A 12,596-nucleotide genomic window follows, 5' to 3' on the forward strand; every position below is an offset into this window, starting at 1 on the left:
ACTAGGCCGAGGCCATTTAGGGCTTTAAAGGTCAGCACCAACACTTTGAATTGTGCTCAGAAATGTATTGGGAGCCAACGTTTGTAAAGGTGTAGTGGGTTTAGGAAAATCCACACCAGATGAAATCTCTTAGCTTACCTCAGAGGGTTGTTGTGAAGTTGAAAAGGGGAGGAAAATGTTAGGCAATCCTGTGAGGTGGATTCGGCTGAGAGGGAGTGACTGGTCCAAGGTCTCCCAGTGAGCTTCATGGCCGAGGGAGGATTTGAACCCTGGTCTCCAAGGTGCCCGTTCAAACACTCTAACAACACAGGCTTCACCATATAACTCTGATGACAGACCCACCTGGTGGTGGTGGTTCCCCCCTCCCCCAGTTGCTCCAACTCGAAATGTCTGGATGTATTGTGAGCTTCTTTGCAGACACAAAAGAAAGGGAAATCGCCACTGTTTATTATATCATTGCTCCTTTATTTTATACACATATATTTACTTGCAGATTTTTTTTTAAAAAAAAAACCCACACATTCACAAACAAGAGCACCGCAGTTAGGGTGAAATGGAGCAGGGAGAGCCTATATTTCTGTCTCTATGCTATATGACATCTAGAAGTATAAAAAAGGCAAATTATGAAAATAATATCGTAAATTCATTTCTTTTAAGTACATGAAACTAAACTCTAGTGCTGAGCAGAAGGGAAGAGAACGTTGTTGTCTTTTTAGGCTGAAGGATGTGTCCCCTGGTATATATTCTCTTTTTAAATACTGGTTCAGCAACCAAAACAGAGGCAAAATAACATTTAACACTCCACTGAACATGTATGTTCAATTTTTCTATCCACCCTCCCCATAAGAATACCTTGCTATTTTTTTTCAGCAAGAACACTTAAAGCAGATTATTAGGCACTCAATAGAAGGCAGTTTTCAAAGAAGTGTAAAAAATAATAATTAAGCAAGCTTATTTTTCAGGAACAATATTGCCCTAAGTGTAATGTTTTGCTTTTAAGAACAATGCAGGCAAGGATTTTTAATCCTTAGGTGAATAATTAAAGGCGCTTTTACAGCGTAGATGCTGTTTTTTCAGGATAGCAAATTGTTGGCTTTAAGCCCCCCCCCCCCCAATAGAGTCATTTTGCTTTCAACCTCCAAGAAAATACTGCTTATTTTGCTAAAGGCAACTAGAGGCAACTTCTGAATGCAGAGGAGTGAAGTCCCCTTTAGGGATTCAAGGCACTGCAATGGTCAACAGCTCACACACAAGCACTTTTGAGAACGGTGTGCCTTTCTGTCACCAAAAACCGTCAACCAGAAGCAAGCACGTTGCCTTTAATCTCTCACCAAGCAGGATCAGAAGTCTTTACTCCCCAGACATCAATAAGAATAAACCATAGAATAAACTCCCCACAGAGGTGGCAGAGGCAACTTCTGGAGAACTAGCCCTGCAGCCCTGCTTCTGTGCAGCTCCTGTGCGTTCTATCATAAGCCCCATGCAGCAAATTGCTCCTTTGTTTCAGAGACCTCTTCAAGCACATCTCAACTACCTTTCAGGCATCTGTTTTCATTAGCATCCAACAGCCCCCAAGTGACATCTTGCAAAGTGAGACAATGCCTTTAAGGCTCATCAAAAACTTTTCTTTTTTTAAACTGCCAGGCAAATATGTTAATGAAAGGGGAGGTCTCTCAACCCTTCCTGTCTGCAGGCAGAGAAGTCTGTTCTCTCAGGGCTCCGGCACTTTTAAGGCCCTCTGAGCCCCGAGCCAGGATCCCCTTGCCCTTTGAAAAGAAGATGCTGGTTATACACATTTGAGTAAGCCAGGGTCCTCTCTCCCTACAAACTCACACACACACCCATGCAACTATCAGAAATGCAAGCTGGCAGCCTGGACAGAAAGCAGTCATGAAGGTGGAAGATTTCGTGGCTGGTGAAGGAGCATGCATGCAGTGGAAAAGAGGTGTCTATGAACTGTGCAAGAAGAATGCAGGAAGGTCTTGTGTTCATATGAAAACATCTGGCCAGGGATCAACATGGGAATATTCTGGCAATCTCCTTCAATCAAGGATAATGCCCCCAGTGCAATTCCCCCCTCACAGGGATGTGCACCTCCAGTACCACCATTAGAAAACAAAGAGAACCACCCTCAAAACCCTGAATACTGGAGCTCTTAGCTAGCCACGCCTTGCAAATGTACAGGGAGTGGCAAAGGACAAGCATGCAAAAAGGAAACGATGCTTGTGCAAAGGGCAGGGAATGAAGGGGGCAGAATGAGCATGGGAAACGTGAAGCGTGTGAGGTTTTGAAACTGACACACTTGTGCAAACAGCGGGGGTGGAGAAAAGATCGAGCGTGCAACAAGTGACGAGCACAAGGCAAAACCAAAAAAGGTTAACTGGGAAGGAGGAATGTAAAAATGTGAAAAGATTAAAGGAAAGAAAGAAAAATGGAAGAAAAGAGTGGAAGAGACAAAAGCAAAAAAGAAGAGGGTGGGAGCATGGAAAAAGATGGGAAGGCAGTGCTTAAAAGATACCTTTGCTTTCCCCTTCTGCTCCCCTTCCCCATCTCTTTACATCCTCCCTCCTTCTTGACCTTCTCTGTCCTGACTCGCGTAGCCACCAGCTGTTCTCTACCCTTGGATGAATATCAGCCGTGCGGAATACACCAGGTCAGCCACATACACCAGGAGATTGATGGCTGTCAGGACAGCTATAGCAACAAGCTTGTCCCAGTCACACATTGTGGTTGAACTACAATAATGGGGTCGAGACGAACTGCCATTATGCTTGCTGTCGAACTTATAGATGGGCCAGATGATGGTGGCTGTCGCGTACATGAGCACAGCCAAGAGCGTATAGCCACTGAGGAACTTGTTGAACGGACACGGCAGCCAGCCAGTGCATTCGCCAATGCAGAGGATGATGACCAACAGCGAGAGGATGAAACAGATGCAGTAGACAGCCATGCACCACTGGACACCTTCTGGTTTATTGTAGGAAACCGGATCGCTGATGAAGACGAAGATGATGCAGGCAATAAAGGTCTCCACCACCTTGAGCAGCCCAGGGACAGTGGCCATGTAGCCAGTGACTTCTCCTGGTTTGGCTTTGGTTATGCCAACCTCTGTGGAGTATGCCAAGAAGGAGAGGCATGAGAACACAGTGGCAGAAATGAGGTACGGACGTTCTCTGCGGGAGGGATTTTGGTTCTGAATGTAGGTGACCGGGTAGATGATGGAAGCCGAGAGGCACATCAAGGTGGCATACATGGCGAATGTGATGGGGAAGTTCTTCCAGGAAACTGGCATGCGGTGCTGGAGGCCGGCAAACTCCACCACCAAGATGACAATAGTGATGGCGAAGGAAGCGCACCACGAGAACATGCACCAGTCGCCATTGCGACTATGCCACTTGTCGATGTGGACCACCAGGCTGAAGGTGACACACGTGAAGAGGACCTCCAGCAGACGGACAATGCCCAGCTGAGAGGTCAAGGCGGAGGTGTTGCCCACGGACTTTGAGCGGGTTACCGGCATCGTGCAAAGATCTAGGGGAAAGAATGCAAAACACACAATGTAAGATTACGATGGAGCAGTTCATGGCCCAGTAGTCAGGGTGATGATCTGGAAAGTATCTCATAACACAAACTGATTCACGTTAGTTCAGGTTTGAGGAACCTGTGGCCCTCCAGATGTTGCTGGGTATGGCTCCCATCACTTCCATCCCTGTCTGGATCCCTACAACATCTGGAGGGCCACTGGCTCCCCATCTCTGCCTTCAATGTTGCTGTCTCTCGGAAAGCCAGTGTGGTGTAGTGGTTAGAGTGTCAGACTAGGTCCGGGGAGACACAGGTTCAAATCCCCACTCACTGAGTAAACTTGGGCCCACAAGAGTCTAATAAAAATAAAAAACCTGGGAAGAGGACCACATGCACCATTCCTGAGCTCCTTGGAGTAAGGATAGGATATAACTGCAATACATACCTGTCTCGTCCTGTTACCCAATCTGTGACATGTATGTTCCCAGCAGTGTTACTGCCCCTCTCTCATGATAGAAACCGAGGTAACCCCCACAAAGCAGAGAGCAACAGTTTTGCTCTTGCCATGGAATAAATATTAATGAGAGATGAACACCTTTAAATAGGTGCCTAGAGTCTATCAAAATAAACAATGGCAGCTGGATATATGATGCCAGACACAAATTGTGATCCACCAGTGTTCGCAGGAGATATCTGAGCTGACTTCAGAGAATCCAGATCGGTATCAGATGCCTGGCCAGATATTGCAAGCCTCAGAACCACCACTCGCCTACAGCAAGAAAGAAGTGACTTCAATAAGGTTGAGGTAGGAAACGCTTGTGGTATAAAATAATGCTGGGGGGGTTATCAGCATGGCTGTTGCCAGGACAACAAAACTGTTTAGCAACGCATGAGCAATGAGGAAGCAGATGTGGGGGAAGAGTGCAAGGGGTCTACCAAAAGGCGGGTCCTCTCACATCCGGAGCATCACCACAGGAAGTGCAACAGGAAGCACCTCAAAGAGGTAGTCGCTCTCGCTGCACGGTCTTATCGTTTCCATCATTGTGCTGCCTGTGCCAATTCTGCTGGCGCGTTTGAAAGTTAGCAGCAATCGCAACAGGGGTCAGCAGTGCACAGGCATGGCGAGGCTTGCAGAGGCTGGGCGCAGCCTCTCTCTCTCTCTCATATACATACAGTGGTGTACCCAGAAGCCACCTCCAATTCACCTCATGGGGACGTGGGTGGCGCTGTGGGTTAAACCACAGAGCCTAGGACTTGCCGATCAGAAGGTCGGCAGTTCGAATCCCCGCGACGGGGTGAGCTCCCATTGCTCGGTCCCTGCTCCTGCCAACCTAGCAGTTCGAAAGCACATCAAAGTGCAAGTAGACAAATAGGTACCGCTCCGACGGGAAGGTAAACGGCGTTTCCATGCGCTGCTCTGGTTCACCAGAAGCGGCTTAGTCATGCTGGCCACATGACCCGGAACCTGTACGCCGGCTCCCTAGGCCAATAAAGTGAGATGATCGCCGTAACCCCAGAGTCGGCCACGACTGGACCTAATGATCAGGGGTCCATTTACCTTTAACCTTTTACCCAGAAGCCACCTCAAATGGCTACTCCACCACTGACTTAAGCCCCAGGCAGGAATTCAAGCACACACCCTCAAAATAATGTAAGAGTTTTAATCATCCTGTTCTCCTACTCCCAATCAGCATGGTTAAAGAGCATGCCTTTCCCACCAACTGACTTTCTAATCTCCCTTAGTGATTGTGTGCTATTAGGAAAGGGGCTTGCCTTCAGCAATGCGTTTGTTGGGGGTCCCAAGACTACTCCAGAACCCATTACGCCAACAGCACTGCCCTTCAGACGATTCATGTGGTGCCACAGTTAAAATGCTGGCCTAAGATCAGTGAGAACCAGGTTCAAATCCTCACTCATCCAAGAAGTACCGTATACTAAAGTAACACTTGGCAAGTCAAAGTCCTGCAGTCTAACCTACCTCACAGGGTTGTTCTGAAGGATAAAAAGGGGGGGGGACAACATACCTAATCCTGAATTCTCTCAGAGGAAGGACAGGTTTAAAACCACTGCATTTTCAAGTCCCCCAGAACAATTTTGGAAAAATGGTCAGATACTAGAGAGCAAAGGTGTGTGTGTGTGTGTGTGTGTGTGTGTGTGTGTGATTTTACTTTTGCATGGGGGAGATACATTTGCTTCACTGCATTCACACTTCCTCCAAACAAATATACAAACCAGAGCACAGCTATCTTTCGAAATTCATGTTTCTCTTAATTTTGCAACGCCGGTCCAAAAATAACCATATAAAAAGGAAAGCGTACAAAGATTGCATTAGAGAAAAATGTACAGAAATTGCTTATATAAATGAAAACAATATGCAAAAAAAAAAGTCTGTTTGGATAAAATGGCATACAAAAACGCTCACAACAGATGTGTATAAATCTTTGCATGTCTCTTGGAAAAAATACAAGCTGATGTGAAAGCATGGCAAACTGTACTTAAATTATAAAAATGAAAAGTGGGGCGATGTATTTTTTTTAAAAAAACAAAACCCAGAATCTTTATAGACCACAGACATGTTGTTAGAGAGCAAGATAACTCTTATTTATTTTTAAACTACTTCAATGTTAAGTTCTCCTGAAGACAAAACAAGACGATGGGGGGAGGCATGGTTGCATCGCCCGAGTTTGTTTGAAAAATAGCTAATGCAGACACAGGATATGAAGATAATTTGGATCATGACTGCAATGCAGAGGAAGGAGGATTCTGTAGTCTCCCCTTGTCTCTCGTGGGGCTAAACATACAGGTATCCCACTTGGTACCTCAGCCTGTTTCAGTTAAGTCTAGCTACAAAGGACTTAGGAGAAGTTCTTCCTAAATTTTAGGGATCAAACATAAGCTTACTGAGATGGGAACAAAACACACAGATATGTTTTAAGGGATATGTTTTAAGGGATAAGAATTTATTTTCCTTCTCCCTTGGAAGAAGAAAAAAGGCTATAAAGTAGCCTGGCATCAACACCAGTATCCTTTAGGTGCCAGGCAGAAAGATTATTATGTACCCAGGCATTTGAAATGTTAGCATTAGTCCCTTTTGAGGTTTTCTCCCCTGGCTTCCTACTCTTTCGCCTGTTTTTATTATTATTGAATTGCTCAGCTTTTAGATTTTGCACATCACCCTGAACTCTACCATGGCAAAGGGTGGCATATAAATGTTTTAAAATAAATGAGCTTAAATAAATAATATATATAAACATAAACAAATAATAAATTAGCATCAAAAAGATGGGGGTGGGGTGGCTAACCCAGCCTTTGCCACTGAGGGCATCCCACGTGGTCCTTAACCACTAAGAGTGGTGTTATGCAGGCATAACCAGGTATCCTGCTTTACAGAAGACGTCCTCTCTGTCTGGTTTAAAGATAATGATATAAATAAACACGTATAAAAATAGAATAAATGCAATGCAAAAATTCATTTCTTTAAAAAAATCAACAGTGAGCATCTGGACAGCAGACTTAGCAGAACACACAGGAGCTCAACCCGGCCACAGTGTTTCCCACTAGGGCAAGACATCTCTCAGACCAGCCTACCTCACAGGGTTGTGGGGAGGATGTAATTGGAAAGTGGGGGGAGGGGGAGAGAAACCGTGCACACCACCTTAAGCTCCTAGGAGGAAAGCTGGGATATCAATGTTTTGTAACAAGATGTACAAATCAGTAAATAGCCAGTACAGTGGTACCTTGGGTTAAGTACTTAATTCATTCTGGAGGTCCGTTCTTAACCTGAAACTGTTCTTAACCTGAAGCACCACATTAGCTAATGGGGCCTCCCGCTGCTGCATGATTTCTGTTCCCCTGAAGCAAAGTTCTTAACCGGAGGTACTATTTCTGGGTTAGTGGAGTCTGTAACCTGAAGCGTCTGTAACCTGAAGTGTATGTAACCCGAGGTACCACTGTATATGCAAATCTTATGCAAACCTGCACCATTTCCTTTTATCCCATTTTTAGCAATGCATTTCTTTTCATTTCCTCTTTTTTGGCAAAGCAAAAAGTGGTCAGTCCTAACTGTGACTTCCAAACAACTGGGCAAGAGTAGATGGGAATTCCTAGGGGAGGAGGGTCTGGAAAAGCATCTCAGCTGGGTTAAAATTAGGTTAGAGGCGTTGGGAGCAACATTCTCTCTGTGTGTCTGTCAGACAAAGGCAGAACTGCTCTTGGCCTTTCGTCAGGGGAAGACACTTCCTCATCTGGATTTCCTGCAAGGGCCCAGGCAAGGCCAGCAGGCAGAGATATTTGCCTGGAGGTGGGGGGTGGGGAGGTGGGAGCCATTTGCACTGTTATCCATATAAGGCCAGGAGAAAATCCCGCTTTACCCAAAGTTGGACATTTGGTTTCAATCATGCGCTGCTTCCCAGCTGGAAGGGAGGAGGGAATGCTCTGGCTGGGCTCACAGCCATCTCCTCTGTCTTCCTTCTGGGCCATCTCTCAAAAAATCACAATTCCCTTCCCTCCCTTTTAGAAGCTGAGGACAGTTCCCCCCACTACCACCACCCCGCCTCCATCAGCAGCTACAACTTCCTTTCCTTGTTTGTGTTTGGGAAGCCAGAGTCCCTCTAGTCAAGATGCTGGTTTGGGTGGGCGAAGAGGTGGAAGGGAGGAATGGCAGAAAGAGAAGGGAAGCAGCTGTGGAAGTAGAAAAAGGCGTTTCAAACCCTGCCTGGCATGTTGCAAGAACCTCTTCTGAGCTACCCACCCTCTTCGCATTTGGGTCACTGATTGGGCAAAGGGGTAATCAAAGCAGTTGTGCAAGTCGTGCCACAAAAGTAGGGTTGCCCAGTAAAATCTAACCAGCCTGCCCAGACAAATGCAGCTATGTCAGTTATTTGGGGGAAGAGACCAAAGAAGTGAGGGGCAGGGAATTAAGAGAGAGGACCAGTTCCTGTGACACTTTCCTGCCCGGTTTTCCAGCAGTAATGCACAGGTCCAGTTTATACATAACAGCAGAATCAAGGGGGTGGGGACCTTTCTTGGACAGTGCCACTTCAGGCTGCAAGGAAGGGCCTGCCACTGCCACACACACCCTGCATTCCTTGCATTTAGAAAACTAATGCCTCGTAGAGAGTTTAACCCTAGCAGGCTGGTTTACTGTGTGCAGGGGGCCTCCCCCCCCCTCCAAAGCAGCAGCCTAAGATGTTACTCCCTACCTGCAACCTGAAAAAGTAGATTCCATATTATTCCCCCGTGCATATGAACTGAGCAACTATTCACAGTCCCAAATTATTCCAAGAGCATTATCAAAACCCACCACTCCAGCTTTCAAGGCTTTAAAGAGGGAAGAGTGCCCAGAGCTCTTTACATTATCATCACATGGACAACAGGGAGTGGCTAATCTTTTTTTTTTATGCTGAAGGCTGCATCGCCTTATTGCAATGTTTCTGGGGGTTGCATGTCGCTGGCGGCTGTGCTCAAAGAGTGGGCATAGGCAGCTCATGCCCATCACACACTGAGTCCCCCATCAGCTGATTTATGCAGCTAAAAATACTAAAGCACCACAGCAGTGCTGTGGAAGGCTCTTCCAAGAACAAGAACTGGATTATAATCTCCATTTGGCAAATGTGAGGCAGCTGAGAGGGCAGCAGGTTACTTAAGGCTGCCCTCAAAATCCATGAAAGAAGGAGTGTTTTCAAGCAGGGTTGAGGAGCCTCTCTCAGCTGGGGGCCACACTGTCGCAAGGAGAAGCTTCCTGGGACCGCATCCCAGTGATGGGTGTGGTCAGAAAAAGGGGTGTGATGCTCAGGGATGTGAAAACTAGGCTACATTCCAGGCATGCAAAGCAGGACATTTCCAGCTTCCCCGTCCAAGCAAGTAAAAGGGACTAGTACACCTCAAGAACACATCTCAAGACAGGCAAAAAAGCATTTGAGGAGGACTGGTGTGGAGTGCAGCCTGAGGAAAAAGGTGTGGCCTCAAGAGAGCCTTGAAGACCAGACTGAGAAGACTTGAGGGCATGGGCGTGGTCAGAATTTATGTTGGGGGGAGGGCAGAACCTCAGTTAGTTAAGTATTTTTATTGATATACTTGATTCGGGGGGGGGGGGCAGCTGCTCCCGCTGGCTATGGCCATGCTTGAGGGACACATTTCACCCTTATGCCTGAGACTCCCCACCCCCGATTTAAGGCAAAACTTCACATGATCCATTATCTATATGCAATGAAGCATGATGCAACCTCACACAGCTCTTTAATGCTACTAAAAAGGCTCTCTGAAGAAATGGCTCTGCGGTTCCACTAAGTGACACAGATCACTATCAAGAAAGTATTAGCTAACTCTTAGCTGGAAACCTTGAGCATACAAGGAGGAAATGCCCAAGGTAGGGAACTAAACATGTGGCAGAAGAACAGCCACCACCACCCCCCCCACACACACACACTCCTGCCCACTTCAGATAAGGAGGCTGGAAAATGGTGGAGCTGTAGGAGAGGTGCCACCCAAGGAAAATAAAGAGCTAGGGTCTTCATGACCAGATTGTCCGGAAAAACTCAAATCCCGGAGCAGGATGAGAGTATAATGGGAAGGCAAGGTTGGGAGTTTGGGATTCTCTGGACAAGGCATCTCATGAGGTGAAAGAGATCAAGAGGGTATGGGATGGGGGTGATTCGAGGTTTGCATAAATAAGGCTCTCTGGGAACCTCTCCTTTTTAAGTACTAAAAGCCATGAGACGTTCTGAACATTTCATCCTATAACTTTCCAAACATGATGATTTATTGATCAGCAAATCAAGACACCGGATTTGAAAAAGGGATCTTTCTGGAGGAGAATGGAAGAAAACCAGAGGTTAATATTTTAGAAAGTTTGTTCCAAAATCTGTCAGTCCAGGCAGTTTTCTTTTGCACTAAAGCGTGTAAGTGGAGCTACAGGTCTTCAGTACGTGCCACAAGTAGCTAACAACAGCATCCATTGGCTAGAAAAGTCACTGTGCATTAAAACAGCCTGCAGGCTTTTGTGAAGTCTCCTTTACAAAAATGCATCGCACACTCTGAGGCATGCTCTCTCACACTGCAAAGCACGCAGTACTGTCACAAATGCACATCACACATGTATTCCCCCCCAAAATGGCATAAGCTATCAATCGAGGGAGATCAGCCATCCTGCTGTATGCATCATGCATGACATATGCAGCACACAGACGCTGTGAAACATGACTTCCATCTTGAGAAACGCAAACACTCCCATTGTGGCCGCACCCCGTGGACAAACCTGGGAATTATAGAGACGTATCTGATACAGTTTGTGCAGAAACAAGCCCCACTGCAACCAATGGGGCTTGCTTTTGAGTATTCGGGATTGCAACTTCTCCGGGATAATTTCCTGAATGCGTTCCAGAGAGACAACCATGGTTCTCTTTGGTTTCCTCCCTTGCTAATAATAGACTAAAAGCCTTCTGGCAACAAAGATGGACAAACTACCCCAGAAGGAGCACGGCAAACCCCCCACCAGAGGTACTGACCCTCCCCTTCTGCATGGACTTGAGTATATTTATTTGCCAGGCTTCTTCCTTTAATGGTTTATTTTATTTTGCCCCTGAAGTGTTTCTGGTGCGAATTGCGTTTCACTGTCAGAGCCCTGTGGCACCTTAAAAGTCTTGTTGTTGTTCTTACCCGATAGTCACACCTTCCAGAACACACCCAGGCCACCATGCCCTGCCCTGGCATCCCTACACACAAACAGCTGCCAAAATTAGGTTCACAAGGCATTCCATTGTTTCTATTACTGCTACTATTTTTAAGGGAAAGAGGAGGTGGAAGCAGAGGTATCAATCAAATCCCATTAAGTTCCAAGTCGGCCACACCTACCCCTCAAAACTATATATAAGGGTCTGGTGACTTCTGCTTCAGTGTATCTGAAGAAGTGTGCATGCACACGAAAGCTCATACCAATAACAAACTTAGTTGGTCTCTAAGGTGCCACTGGAAGGAATTATTGTTTGTTTGTTTGTTTGTTTGTTTGTTTGTTTCGACAAACAGTAAGTGGACCACTTAAAAAAATATTTAAAAATCAAGAGGGAGAGGTGTTATTGGCATGGTGCGGTACCCCCAAAACGGTGATGCACAAAAAGTTCATAAACAGAGCAGCATCCTAAGGAAATCTCACGGCGGTCACGCCCTTTTCCCAAGTTGGCAGAAGCGGGAATACACACCATTCCTCGGGAAATCCAGTAAGCTCCCAGCCACCCACTCCCCCCAATATCCTGGCTCCCAGCGCTTCTTGGGTTTAACTTCCCACGGACTTTCCTAATGAACCAGGAATCCGGGCGGGTTCCCTGATTCTCCCCCCCCTCCTAGTTTTAACCCTCTGGAACCTCCTCTCGGCTCCCCAACTCTCTCTCTCTCTCTTCACTGTATCCTTCCCTTTCTCCTACAGAGAACCCAGGAATTCTGGCTCGAACCCCTTCGCCCCCAGCGCAGCATCGCGCCTCCCTCCCTCCAGCACCCAAGACTTTTCTTTCCTGAAGAAGCGACTTACTTCCAGAGCGGGGTGGAGAGTACACGTCTGGAAGGTAGCCTGAAGGTGGGCACGCACGTTGCAGCAACCGAGGCTGGGAGAAGATGCTCTGGTCTGATCACGGGAAAACGGCAAGGCGAGGGACTCGTGGCTGGGACAGGAGGAGAGAGGGGTGGGGCGAGTCCCCCACCCCACACACAGGCAGGCAGGCAGGAGGCTGGGAGAGGGTGGGCCGTGGGCGGAGACAGGGAGGTAGTAGAGGAGGCGGGGGCGGCGAGGAGGAGAAGGCGGTCGAGGTTGAGGGGAGAAGACCCGGGAAGGGGGAGAGTGGACTTTGTGTTATTGCTGTTGCCGGGAGCCAAAAAGTACACAACGATACACACACCACCGCACCCGCAAGGAAGGTCCCCCCCGCTGACTCAGACAGAAACGATTCACGGTTCTCGACCCGGCTACTCATTACTCAAAGCGGCCAGCCAGATGCGTGCAAGACGCTGGTTCAGCAGGGCCTGCAGGCTTGTTGCGCGCCCGGCGCTCAAAGCAACAGGCGTTTTGCACGCACGCTGCGCCCAGC

At 47.2% G+C, this 12,596-nt stretch overlaps 1 protein-coding gene across 1 annotated transcript; it reads right to left on the reverse strand.

Annotated features, from left to right (window-relative positions):
• Positions 1-444: 444 nt before the first annotated feature.
• Positions 445-12,222, reverse strand: MYADM (myeloid associated differentiation marker). The gene is made up of 2 exons (XM_079951228.1): positions 12,044-12,222; positions 445-3,531 (listed from the first exon to the last, which is right to left on the reverse strand). Exon 2 carries the CDS (start codon positions 3,518-3,520, stop codon positions 2,615-2,617), a length of 906 nt encoding a protein of 301 aa, XP_079807354.1. The 5' UTR covers positions 3,521-3,531; positions 12,044-12,222; the 3' UTR covers positions 445-2,614.
• Positions 12,223-12,596: the final 374 nt, after the last annotated feature.

The sequence above is a fragment of the Podarcis cretensis genome, assembly GCF_951804945.1.
Source record: "Podarcis cretensis genome assembly, chromosome: 13".
Taxonomy (NCBI): Eukaryota; Metazoa; Chordata; class Lepidosauria; order Squamata; family Lacertidae; genus Podarcis; species Podarcis cretensis.

Coding starts and splice junctions, on each gene's coding strand:
- MYADM (XM_079951228.1), bottom strand. CDS start 3,520: ATGCCGGTAACCCGCTCAAAGTCCGTGGGCAACACCTCCGCCTTGACC.